This window comes from Eptatretus burgeri, chromosome 11, assembly GCF_056783735.1.
Source record: "Eptatretus burgeri isolate ZD-2024b chromosome 11, Ebu_testis_v1, whole genome shotgun sequence".
NCBI lineage: Eukaryota > Metazoa > Chordata > Myxini > Myxiniformes > Myxinidae > Eptatretus > Eptatretus burgeri.
The window spans coordinates 70,069,630-70,083,552 of record NC_140971.1 but is presented as its reverse complement, the minus strand read 5'-3'; the positions used below and the strand labels follow the sequence as shown (position 1 = coordinate 70,083,552).

The 13,923-nt window shown below is 44.7% G+C and overlaps 2 protein-coding genes across 6 annotated transcripts in view; one reads left to right on the top strand and one right to left on the bottom strand.

The window, feature by feature from the left end:
• Positions 1–11,263, bottom strand: part of LOC147017326 (grainyhead-like protein 2 homolog) — an 83,407-nt gene extending 72,144 nt beyond the window's left edge. The window contains exons 1-3 of one of the 2 annotated variants that reach the window (XM_085846856.1): positions 10,973–11,263; positions 5,604–5,787; positions 3–67 (exon numbers count right to left, since the gene is read on the bottom strand). In XM_085846856.1, the coding sequence (XP_085702982.1) occupies positions 3–67; positions 5,604–5,787; positions 10,973–10,992 (269 nt within the window). In that variant the 5' untranslated portion in view covers positions 10,993–11,263. The remainder of the gene's footprint in view (positions 1–2; positions 68–5,603; positions 5,788–10,972) is intronic. The other variant, XM_085846857.1, reaches the window with a different exon arrangement.
• LOC147017325 (uncharacterized) overlaps positions 11,143–13,923 on the top strand; it is a 133,090-nt gene continuing 130,309 nt past the window's right edge. For 2 of the 4 annotated variants that reach the window (XR_015049444.1, XM_085846866.1), the window contains exon 1: positions 11,143–11,281. The gene's annotated coding sequence lies outside the window, so the exon portion shown is untranslated. The remainder of the gene's footprint in view (positions 11,282–13,923) is intronic. The other 2 variants (XR_015049443.1, XM_085846867.1) reach the window with 2 other exon arrangements.

Sequence of the window (13,923 nt, the reverse complement as noted above, 5' to 3'; positions counted from 1 at the left end):
ACCTTTTTCCATCCTGTTCTCCATCTGACTGCTTCATTGTATGTAGCAGACGTTTGTCTCTTGGAACCTGAAGGCGATGATAAAACAGTTCAGCAGTGATCAAATTCACTCACAAGCTCCTTACGAGTCTTGCTACAAGATGTTGGGGATAATGAAACAAATCATCCCGATTCATGACTCTTATGGGGACACTCCAAGTAATATATAATCCTCCAACAAGCACCCCACCATAGATGGGGGTTGAAAAAAAATAAACGCACACTCACCCCCTCCCACAACAAAAGCCACGGGGTGATTATTGTGGTCAGATGAAAAAAAAAAATTAAAAAAAATCAATCACTGCCAAACAAATTACACCTTTGTAATGTGTGTATGTATTCCTAAAAGGAGAAGCATCCGCACATATGTCGATCCATTCGGCTTTATTCGATTAAATGTTTGCTGCTGTTATAGAATAATAAAAATAGAACCACTGGAAAGGAAGTAATAAATTTACTTGGAACAAAAATGTGTCCGTTTAATCATAAATATGACAGTTTTAAAGGCTGGTCTTTCTGACAATGAAGGAGAAGAAGCAGGATTAGGAGCAGGTACCCTTTAGAATAACGTGTGATGGGGTTGAAAAAAGGGCGGTTTTTTTTTTGTCTTCTCTTATTTGCAAGGTCAAGACTGAAGGAAAAACTGGAAATTTTGAAGGAGGTGGGCTTGGAGTGGGGGCATCAACGTGAATATAACAGATCTTGGTTTTGAATGAGTTGGAAAAGTGATAGGCCCGTAGACTCAGCTTCATCACAGGACATTCCATTGATTTTGAAAGCCTCGGTTTTCACAGTGTCAAGCTGAGCAAGATGTGAGGCAGGGGCACCAACACAGAGGGGACAGCTGTACTCCCTCAAACTGCGGATGAAGGCCTTGTAGGTGGACAGCTGGAGTTCAGGTGTACCAAGGAAGGACTTTGTATGATGGAAGATGTCCAGCAGGAGACTGGCTTTTAGGCCAACTTAAATATGTGGTTTGTCCAAGAATGAGCAAGGCTTATAGTGACACCAAAACGTTTGAGTGTCTGAACTTATTCAAGAGTATTGTTAAGAAAGTAGTTGGGAGGGTTTGCCAGATAGTCTTTCTGAGAGAGATCGTGAGAGTGAGAGATTTGTCAGGATGGAAAGACATATTCCAAGTGTTTGACGAGCTTGTGATTTTTCTCAAGGTCTGAAGAGAGGGAAGAGGCTACAGCCTGCCGATCTGAAGGATGAGCGATGTTATGGCAGAGGGTGGAGTCATCAGCAAGTAGATAGGGGATTTTCCAGTCAGTCAGTTTATTGGAGGAAATTTACACATACATATATAATATCTCAATACATTTCCATATTAGAATAAAATATTTTCTGACATAATGTATCAGTGTATCTGATAAAAAAAAAAAAACTCAAAGCACCTTCCTCTGTCCATCACCCCACCTGACTACAGGAGCAGTCCACACCAATGGGGTGAACATATTTCCCCTCATTTGAGCAAAAATAAGAGATTTCACATTTGACAGCTTACTAAAACCATAGAACTCATAAAAAAAAGAAAAGAAAGAAAGGAAAAAAGCAGGTGAGTGGATCATCACAGACATGGCAAGTACATTCTCTAAACGGACGCATGGTGGGACGAAAAATGATTTATTTGATTACGATTGAACAGGCAAACAAATATTACATGAATTTGTGGGGAAAAATTACACACCCAGACAGGGAATCAAACCCTGGTCCTCTGGTGAACTGTACCAGTGCCGAGCTATCTGAGCTATCTGGGTGACTCGCCAACTGGGCACGCAATTCTCCCACATATAGAATTGCCACTCTCTTTCCGCCGCTGCTTCCAGGACACTTACTGCCAACCATAGGAGCAGTGACGACCTGTCCACGAGAGGGTCTTCCCCCCATGGGGGGACAATTCCATGACTTTTCCTGTTCAATTATAATTGTATTATGCACCGTGGTGAATAATAGCAGTCATGGAATTATCCCCTCTCGTGGACAGGCAGTCACTGCTCCTATGGTTGGCAGTGAGTGTTTCCAGAAGCAGCAGGGGAAAGAGAGTGGCGATTCTATATGTGGGAGAATTGCGTGTCCAGCTGGGGGGTCACCCAGGTAGCTTAGATGGTACAGCACTGGTACAGTTCAGTAGAGGACCTGGGTTTGAGTCCCTGTCTGGGTGCTAATTTTTCCCCACATATACATATCAACTTATTTATTTATTTATTTACAAGAGTACCATTATTTAAAACACAAATCAAGTTACATCTCACCAACTTCAACCCAGTGTGCCCCTTTGATTGATGGTGGATACAACACAAGACATGCCCTTATCCACACACATATTTCCACCAATTGAGCAAATACAAAAAGGAAGCAATTCCTACTTTGTGATTGATAAACATTCAAGAAAACTTTTTGCTTTTACTTGAAGTATAGAAAGTAATATTAACCTTTGCTTTTTCTTCTCCACTCCACTTCAACACTCATTTTCAAAAACAATACCTTTCAAACAGATCTAGTGCATGTTGTTGAGAAAAAGTTGCCTTAGAAACTGATAATTGTTCTTTAACAGTTTACATATTACATTTTTTTAATGGCAGAATTTTTAATTCTATCAAACCGCACTCCCCTCCCACTGGACCCCAGCATCACTTCCTTAAGCTTTCTCCTCTTTTCTTTCCATCTCCCAAATTCATCTGTCACACACACACACACACACACACACACACACACACACACACACACACACACACACACACACACACACACACACACACACACACACACACACACACACATACACACACACACACACCTGTTGTACTCTTTCCCCTATTTCTGAATTTTGCATCTCCACCCCTTATATATATATATTACACAAACTCGTGGAGCATGCTTATACTGCAATCAACTACTCTGGTGCATCCTATGTGCATGCATAATAAATAAAAATTTAAAACACCAGTTGATCATCCCCGACCGCTTCCTTTTTTGTACCCGCCTCCTTTTTTTGTTGTTTGTTATTTTGTCAAACATCCTGGGAAAAAATAAAAGAAGCACCGTGTCAGAAGGAAGCTGTGCAGTGAAGCTGCTGCACCGCTTAAAAAGTAGCCCTGTGAGGTCCTGACGGTTACTTTCCCAACAGGCAGGGTGACCTTACTGTCGTGATACAAATTAAACAAATACACAAGAAAACCTAAACAACAAACTATTAACGAACAAAACGTGGTGGGTTATAAAGGTTCTTCTTCTTCTTCGTTTATGATGGAAGGAAGGAAGGAAGGAAGGACATACGGTATATTGAAGCGGTTTTCACCACTTAATCCATAACTTAGTTTACGACTCTTACACCATTCTTTGAATCGATCATTTTCCCCGATGTCAACATGAAGTTTTTATAACTTCTCCTGATCTTCTACCGAGTTGGACCAGGGGGCGCTGGTGAGTCCACATCTCACAAATGTAAATCTGTGTATTAAATGTTTACTGTAGATCTATACAGAGAGATGGCACAGCCAATATCATTTTAATATGAACAATGTGTGGAGTCTTTTTGTGTTTCACCATTCATTATGATATATTTGTTTGGAACTGTGGATTATATGTTTAACAGGCTTAGTGAGGGTGTACGTGACGTGTCAGGTATATGTTCCACGTCATATTTGTTTGGGGGGTAGAAAATCGACATGTCAGGTATATGATTTATGCAATTTTTGGGGGGGAGTGGGGGTGGGGAAGGTAAAAAAAACTGGCATGTCGGGTACTTGATTCGTGAGGTACTAAAAGCCACTGGCAGTTTTGAAAAAAAAAACATAATAATGACAATAAAAACAAAGGGCCTCCTCCTTCCTTTAAAAAAAAATCCAGACAATCAGCTGGTATTTTTAAAAATTATTATATATTAGAAGATGAGATGGATTTTGAAAGATCTTTTATATATTTCATGAAGTGGATTGGGGTTGCATTCTGTAAGCAGCTAAATAACTCAAATAAATAATCATGCTCTTCACTGCACAACCGTCGACTTAAAGTACCTTGGCCAAATCTTGGCCGCTACTTAAAGTGAAATAAAAGGTTTGGTGCACTCAGCTGAATTTTACAATTGTTTCCATGGCAATATTCTGCAAATAATTCCTGTTTTTTGTCCATTATCTTGTGTCACGTTACCCACAGTGAGCAGGCTGAGGCTGCACTGGAAGCTTTTTATTCATGGATATTTTCGTTGACACAATTTTTCTGACAGTTTTGTGATTTTTTTTTTCCTGGGATATTGGCTTTAATTTAGAACAGTATACAAAATTTAAGCTTTCCACACCACCTATAAGGTACTAAAGATTTCCATCAGTGAGTTGGTGGTTATAAAGAGCTTTATATATCTTTTAATATAATGGAGGTAATGCATATACGGTTATACACACATATATATATATATATATATATATATATATATATATATATATATATATATATATATATATATATATTAAGAAGCTCAATCTGAACACTCATTGACTCACTGACATTAATGTTCGGTACCTTCCAGGTGACGTAGAAAGCTGAAATTTCGAATGCGGAAGGACATTGAAGCCAACACACCAGGAAAAGGGGGGGGGGGCTGAACCATTGGAAAGCGTCCGTAAATGAAAAATATAAATATATGAAGAAGAAAAAAAACATGCAGGTGAGCGACTTGGGACATTGTGGAAGTCATAAATGAAAATTCATGAAAGTGGGTAGGATTGGAGCCATCCTGCCCACTCCCCCTTCCCCACCCTATCCCCCAAAACAACAACATGGGCCCATATTAAGCTGGCTACCCACACATCCATCCACCTTGAATGGAGCTCAGTCCACAGCACTCATCGAAACCTTCAAACAGGTCGGTATATAGTCGCTGCATCGTGGTTTGTCCAGACGCCTACAATGTGAAAGCATATCGCGCGCGTGTGTGTGTGTGTGTGTGTGTGTGTGTGTGTGTGTGTGTGTGTGTGTGTGTGTGTGTGTGTGTGTGTGTGTGTGTGTGTGTGTGTGTGTGTGTGTGTGTGTGTGTGTGTGTGTGTGTGTGTGTGTATACAATGCCGAAAACTTAAAAATTGATCACTTGGCATTTTACATCACAAAAATTTTGTAGTATGGTCCAGCTCGGCCAAATATGATTACAGTAGGTCCCAAAAATAATTTTTAGGTGTACAGTGTCACAGAAAACATCACTTTATGGAAACCTATTTTTACATCACAAAAACATAACAATATGGTCCGGCAAGGCCAAATGTGGTTACAGTACAAAATATCCTACTTTTTTCAAGTGTACAGTGTGTTCCAGAAGAAAGTAGCACCACTTTAAATTGCCCACCAAAGGTGGACCGAGATGGGCACTCCTGCCCCGAGGGAGGGATCGCTCATGCTAGTTAGATACAGTATATATCCCTCATTGTGTAATATTTGATATACACAGCTGTCTGAAAGTTGGGAAAGTTAAAATGCAAAATGTGGTGTTATACTGAAAGTACTGAAATGAAGGTTTTTTTTTTTTTGAAGCACAAGCCTCCAGCATAATTATTATTCCTCTCATTTAATAACCTTGTAGTAGTCGTAAAGCAAGCCAAGAGCAGCAACACTGTCCTCGTCGCCATTAATACTCATCATAGCCTTGGTGGCGGCGGTGAGTGGGTTCTCGAGGTATGATCGCCAGGCTTCGTCCTCATTTGAATAAGCTCGGCGTGTGCACACCGGTTCAGTGTGCATGACAACTACACCACGCTTGCTGAAAGGTGAAGGGAATAGGAAAGGGGAGGTGAGCATGAGGGCAGGTGAAGGAAGGAACACAGTGGAACATCATTGAGATGGAAAGGTGAGATGACAGAGTAATACGTTGAGGATAAGGGAACGAGCAATACAAGGGCAGAAGCACACATCAGATGAGTAAATACAACAATCGTGAACCAAAGCCATCTTAGAGATGCAGGTGTCCATAAAAGCAAAACATGAAACTGTGTACAATTAAGCCAATATTGTGAAATGGAGGCAGAAATAGAGTTGAAGCTATGTTTATTAGCCCAAACACTTTTCATGCAACAAGGATGGGCCCAGGTGATGAGCTAATTTGACTAACCACGCAGAGACGTTTTGTTAATCACACCAAAACATAGGCCTGCACGTTTGTGATGGGGTGTGGTTGGTGGAGGGGCAATGATAGCATGTGCCAAACCTTCATTGGATAATCGAGACATTTTCAAACATTGCTATGCATGTTCACGATCAGATTACACAAAAGAAGGCTGAAAATGAAGCCGTGTATCAGTAACAGAAGCTCTTAACAATATTACTGCGTAAGGTTTCATGAAAACAAACTTTTGCAAACCCAAGGAAAGCTGGATCATCACAGATAGAGGAAGATGGATTTAATTAATGAATTAATCAATTAATTTTTTTTAATCCAACACAACTCAACGATGGGAAAATTATTCATTTGGCTGAGTTTATAACCCCATAATATATCTTAACTACAGTATGTTTAGCTGTCCCAGACAATACGTGCAGAACAAGTTGTACACATCGCCAGTCCGCAACCTCTCCACGACCTAAAACGTAGATTGCGACGACATTTTTACAGAACTGAGCCAGTATCCCACCTCAGGTTACATTTGGAGGTTATGATCCAAGTTCAAAGTAGCTCACACCCTTTTCACTCACCTTCAGGACTTCCCTTTAAAAACTGTCATTTGCACAATATTAAAAGGCAGGGAATATCATCATAGACTATAAGCAGAAACCAATACTCTTTAATTTGCTGATGACCTTACTTTTGCACAACATTTGGAGTTGAAGACCACACATTGGGACACAACCGATCTATTTGCTCGCGATGATTCGTGACCGCTGCCATGAAAGCATCACATTTAGCATAAAAATCATGCTTTCTGTGTCATGTGTTTAATTCATTCGTGGGGGAAGGGAGGAGAGAGAAGAGAGAGGAGAGAGAAGAGAGAGGAGAGAGGAGAGAGGAGAGAGAGAAGAGAGAGAAGAGAGAGAAGAGAGAGAAGAGAGAGAAGAGAGAGAAGAGAGAGAAGAGAGAGAAGAGAGAGAAGAGAGAGAAGAGAGAGAAGAGAGAGAAGAGAGAGAAGAGAGAGAAGAGAGAGAAGAGAGAGAAGAGAGAGAAGAGAGAGAAGAGAGAGAAGAGAGAGAAGAGAGAGAAGAGAGAGAAGAGAGAGAAGAGAGAGAAGAGAGAGAAGAGAGAGAAGAGAGAGAAGAGAGAGAAGAGAGAAAAGAGAAAGAAGAGAGAGAAGAGAGAGAAAAGAGAGAAGAGAGAGAAGAGAGAGAAGAGAGAAAAGAGAGACAAGAGAGAGAAGAGAAAGAAGAGAGAGAAAAGAGAGAAGAAAGAAAAGAAAGAGAAGAGAGAGAAGAGAGAGAAAAGAGAGAAGAGAGACAATAGAGAGAAAAGAGAGAAGAGAGAGAACAGAGAGAAGAGAGAGAAGAGAGAGAAGAGAGAGAAGAGAGAGAAGAGAGAGAAGAGAGAGAAGAGAGAGAAGAGAGAGAAGAGAGAGAAGAGAGAGAAGAGAGAGAAGAGAGAGAGAGAGAGAGAGAGAGAGAGAGAAGAGAGAGAAGAGAGAGAAGAGAGAGAAGAGAGAGAAGAGAGAGAAGAGAGAGAAGAGAGAGAAGAGAGAGAAGAGAGAGAGAGAGAGAGAGAGAGAGAGAGAGAGAGAGAAGAGAGAGAAGAGAGAGAAGAGAGAGAAGAGAGAGAAGAGAGAGAAGAGAGAGAAGAGAGAGAGGAGAGAGAGAGAGAGAGAGGAGAGAGAGAGAGAGAGGAGAGAGAGAGAGAGAGGAGAGAGAGAGAGAGAGGAGAGAGAGAGAGAGAGGAGAGAGAGAGAGAGAGGAGAGAGAGGAGAGAGAGGAGAGAGAGGAGAGAGAGGGGAGAGAGGAGAGAGGAGAGAGGAGAGAGAAGAGAGAAGAGAGAAGAGAGCATTATATTTTAAAATATGTTAAGCATTAAATTTTAAGGCAAATTGATGTCAAAATCATCGTTCATTTATACCCGACATCACCGTGCAAAAAGAAAATCATTATTTAACGACGCCGATTATTCCCGATTTCTTGCGGGCTTGGCCGAGGGGGAACATTTTGGACCAAATTTTTCACGAACCGGCTGGCCAGGCATGACCGTTCGACTGAAGGCGATTTGTGCAGGAATTTGGAATTTGTTCAGGGTGCTGGAGATAACTCACCAACTCTTCACGAAAGACATCGTGCGATTTATTATGAACACCAACCAATGGCAGCACATGGGTCATCCATCTTAACGTCCGGTCGAGGGACGGTGCAACTCTCTGCCTGCAGACACAATGTGGCAGCTTATCGTGGGGTCCGGAATTGAAGCTAAACTAGATAGCTCAAAGGAAAGTGCACGACCTCTGTATCATTTATAATCACATTTACAGCATGTGTGCTTCATGATGCAGCACCCACTAGGAGTTCACGGCAGAACCAACACCATACTTGACCAACTCACACTTACACATGTAATGTGTAGATGAACGCTCATGTCATCACCACTATCCCCCTTAACAACTTCCAAAAATTCCTACCGTCGCTTACCTCTCCTACCTATTTTACATTCGCAACATTATTCACTCCCTCTCACTTTTTTCCCCTCCCAATAATAATTTTTTTCACCCCAATAATCCTTCATTTCCTCTACCATCCTACCTTGACAGCACATCACCCCCACCCTCAACCTCAACCTCACCCGAAATCCACATCCCAAGTCTGCATTCACCTTTCTGTAATCTACATCCAAAACGTCGAATGAGGAACAAGCTGTGAGCTTCCTCTCGCTTCCCACGGTGGTAAGCATACACCGATCAACTTTCTGTGGATTCCATCAATTGTACATCCGACAAACACCACTCACTCACTCACTCCCCACCTGAGAGTTCAATCATTCCTTCGCCAATTCAAAGAGCCAAATGTGTACCAAGCGAGTGTGACATGCATCCGATATGTACCATTTTAATATTGAAAGAGGAAAATAATTTCAAGACGACCCACAACCACTCCAGCAATTCGTTTACGTGGTTCTAAAAAAAAAAAAATATATGTATATGTATATATTAACCACTTGGACTCATCTTGGAGCCATCCTGCCCACTCCCCCTTCCCCACCCTCTCCCCCAAAACAACAACATGGGCCCATATTAAGCTGGCTACCCACACATCCATCCACCTAGCATGGAGCTCAGTCCACAGCACTCATCGAAACCTTCAAACAGGTCGGTATATAATCGCTGCATCGCGGTTTGTCCAGAGCGAGCACCACATTCACAACATGAGATGAACAATGAGAAGCGCGTGCGCACACCTGGCACACCTTCACAACAATGAGATGAACGATGAGAAGCGCGTGCGCACACCTGGCACACCTTCACAACAATGAGATGAACGATGAGAAGCGCGTGCGCACACCTGGCACACCTTCACAACAATGAGATGAACGATGAGCAGCGCGTACGCACACCTGGCACACCTACACAACAATGAGATGAACGATGAGAAGCGAGTGCGCACACCTGGCACACCTTTACAACAATGAGATGAACGATGAGAAGCGCGTGCGCACACCTGGCACACCTTTACAACAATGAGATGAACGATGAGAAGCGCGTGCGCACACCTGGCACACCTTCACAACAATGAGATGAACGATGAGCAGCGCGTACGCACACCTGGCACACCTACACAACAATGAGATGAGCAATGAGAAGCGAGTGCGCACACCTGGCACACTTTCACAACAATGAGAAGCGAGTGCGCACACCTGCCATCACATTAATCATCAGGTCGAAGCGGTTAACCTTCCACAACCATGAATTTGTAAACCACCGAAGGCCGTCACGAACTCGCTTCAAACGTTTCTCCTGTACCTGTACAGGTACATCACAAAGATAAATAAATAATGTGACGACGTGGATGGAATGTTTGGCGTCGATTATTATTATTATTATTATTACCAAGGAAGTTTTGAAAACTTTCTTGTTCCGCGCGAGATGTTTGTGCACGAATCGGTGAAGACACCGAGACATTGTTCAAGCTTCTCGGGGTTTAACAGATCGGTGTTGGGAAGCCCCGCGGTGGAGTCGTGTGGTGCGGCGGTCAAGGCATTGGGAACACCGCGGGGGTCGTGCCAGCCTGGCCCGAGGAGGGGACAGCGGGTCCGGGTGGTGAGGAGGGGACAGCGGGTCCGGGTGGTGAGGAGGGGACAGCGGGTCCGGGTGGTGAGGAGGGGACAGCGGGTCCGGGTGGTAAGGGAGGGTTCGGGGTCCGGGTGGTGAGGGAGGGAGAGCGGGTCCGGGTGGTGAGGGAGGGAGAGCGGGTCCGGGTGGTGAGAGCGGGTCCGGGTGGTGAGAGCGGGTCCGGGTTGTGAGGGAGGTTTCGGGGTCCGGGTGGTGAGAGCGGGTCCGGGTGGTGAGAGCGGGTCCGGGTGGTGAGAGCGGGTCCGGGTGGTGAGAGCGGGTCCGGGGTCCGGGTGGCGCCAGGTGTACATGCAGGCCCGAGCCCGGCCAACAGGTCTCGTTAAAAGTTGTTTGGACGGGGAAGGTGTAAGTTGAGGGTCGTCACTCTGAGACCCGATCAGGGGGCGTGGAGCAAAGGCACGGCCAGAAAATGGCAGTTTATCGAACTCCGTCTGGCCGGCCCGGGGGGGTTCAAAGAGTCCGAGTGGAATTCTCTTCCTTCCCCTCTCTCTCTCTCTCGATGTGTGTTTGTGTGTGTGTATATGTGTGTATATATATATATATATATATATATATATATATACATATATGTGTCTATGGGTGTGTGTGTATGTCTGTGTTTGTGTGTATGTGTGTGTATATCACACTCGGTCCATCCCAATTCCCCGCGCGAACCGGTTTAGCTGGACGACGAGCACCGCCGGAGCCCGTCCCGCCACTTACTTGTCCGACTCCTGGGACATGTTTGCCGGTACAGGGAGCAGGAAAACTGGACTTTCTTGTCGGTGAAGAAAAACCAGCGGGTCCAGGTCGCCGCGCGGCGACAGGTGCAGCGAGTGCGCGCCACGGGACGAGGCTCGTGCGTGTCTCGGGACGGGCCGCAGGTGAGGCGGACGGAGAACCGGACACGGAGAGACGCACGACTTGGTCACCTGCGCGCGAGGAGGCTGGAAAGCGGCCACTCCGCTCCCCACGAACCGCCGACTCCCATTGGTTCGTCTGCTGTATCACACCTGGCGTGACGTCACTCAGGTAACGCGTCCTGCCACGCGGGGGCGCGCGCTCAGTTCGAGTTTTTGCTTCTTGTGTTTTTTTGTTTTTTTTAACCTGATGGTAATCTCGTCGCATTCACGTCATTAAAACACAACTTGTTAGTTACCAAATCACGACAAGGAAGCACCCACGGGGTTAACTATTACAAGGTGTAGTTAAAGGGGGTCAGTGAGTGTAATTCACAACGATGGCGACCTCGTCGGAGTGAGGTTGACCACAGGGAGGTCTTCATAATTACAACTACCGGGACATTCAAAAGGAACACTCCGCCACCCCGATCACGGATGGTTTGGGAGGTCGTGGTGATTTCATATCCTCGAGTATGAAACTCGAACAACGACGACATGTTCTTCACTCGTGGCCAATTATTTAAATCCGTTCACCTTGTCAAACACCTGTCATTCACCAACTCGTGTCAAGTAAATATGAATTCGTTCTCGAGTTCAGATAAATCCAACCGTTGTTGTGCAAAAACCCTTCAAAACCGTTTTCATGGATGAGATGCCATCGATGATTGAAATACCGAGATTTAACACGACCAACTCCATGGTACTAGTCTTCTTCTTCTTCTTCCATGTGGAGTACATGTTTGCAGGTATAATCATTTGGTGGAGACAGTTCCTACCCGAACCGACAGGGGGCACTGCATCCGCTCCACTGGGAGGATGCCCTCTGGAGGTGAGAGCAGGGATTTGGCCACAGTGCTGTCATTTACCCATGGTGCTGTCATTTGACCAAAGTACTGTGATTTAGCCAAGGTACTGTGATTTGACCATGATGCTGTCATTTCCCCATAGTACTGTGATTTGGGCATAGTACTGTCATTTGGCCAAGGTACTGTGATTTGACCATGATGCTGTCATTTACCCATAGTACTGTCATTTGGCCAGGGTGCTGTCATTTACCCATGGTACTGTCATTTATCCATGGCGCTGTCACTTGGGCAAGGTGCTGTCATTTACCCATGGTACTGTCATTTGGCCATGGTGCTGTCATTTGGGCAAGGTGCTGTCATTTGGGCAAGGTGCTGTCATTTGGGCAAGGTGCTGTCATTTACCCATGGTACTGTCATTTATCTAGGGTGCTGTCACTTGGGCAAGGTGCTGTCATTTACCCATGGTACTGTCATTTATCCAGGGTGCTGTCACTTGGGCAAAGTGCTGTCATTTACCAATGGTACTGTCATTTGGCCACGGTGCTGTCATTCAAACATGGTGCTGTCATTTACCCATGGTACTGTCATTTAACCAGGGTGCTGTCATTCAAACATGGTGCTGTCATTTGGCCAGGGTGCTATAATTTGGGCAAAGTGCTGTCATTCAAACATGGTGCTGTCATTTGGCTAGGGTGCTGTCATTTATCCATGGTACTGTCATTTACCCATGGTACTGTCATTTAGCCAGGGTGCTGTCATTCAAACATGGTGCTTTCATTTGGCCAGGGTGCTGTCATTTATCCATGGTACTGTCATTTACCCATGGTACTGTCATTTAGCCAGGGTGCTGTCATTCAAACATGGTGCTTTCATTTGGCCAGGGTGCTGTCATTTACCCATGGTACTATCATTTAGCCAGGGTGCTGTCATTCAAACATGATGCTGTCATTTGGCCAGGGTGCTGTCATTTATCCAGGGTGCTGTCATTTGGCCAGGGTGCTGTCATTTTGCCAAGGTGCTGTCATTTGGCCAAGTTACTGTGATTTGGCCAAGGTACTGTCATTTTGGCAAAGTGCTGTCATTCAAACATGGTGCTGTCATTTGCCCACAGTGCTGTCATTTGGCCATGTGCTGTCATTTTGCCAAGGTACTGTCATTTGGCCATGGTACTGTCATTTGGCCAAGGTACTGTCATTTGGCCAAGGTGCTGTGATTTGGCCATGGTGCTGTCATTTGGCCATGGTGCTGTCATTTGGCTATGGTGCTGTCATTTACCCATGGTACTGTCATTTATCCATGGTAGTGTCATTTATCCATGGTGCTGTCACTTGGGCAAGGTGCTGTCATTTACCCATGGTACTATCATTTGGCCATGGTGCTGTCATTTGGCCATGGTGCTGTCATGTGGCCAGGGTGCTGTCACTTGGGCAAGGTGCTGTCATTTACCCATGGTACTGTCATTTATCCATGGCGAGTCATTTAGCCAGGGTGCTGTCATTCAAACATCGTGCTGTCATTTGGCCAGGGTGCTCTCGTTTATCCATGGTGCTGTCATTTGGCCAGGGTGCAGCCATTTATCCAGGGTGCTGTCATTTGGCAAAGTGCTGACATTCAAATATGGTGCTGTCATTTAGCCAGGGTGGTGTTATTTGGCCAGGGTGCTGTCATTTATCCATGGGGCTGTCATTTGGCCATGGTGCTGTCATTTATCCAGGGTGCTGTCACTTGGGCAAGGTGCTGTCATTTACCCATAGAACTGTCATTTATCCAGGGTGCTGTCACTTGGGCAAGGTTCTGTCATTTACCCATGGTACTGTCATTTATCAATGGCGCTGTCACTTGGGCAAGGTGCTGTCATTTACCCATGGTACTGTCATTTGGCCAGGGTGCTGTCATTTACCCATGGTACTGTCATTTTGCCACGGTGCTGTCATTTGTCAAAGTGCTGTCATTGAGGTGCTGTCAT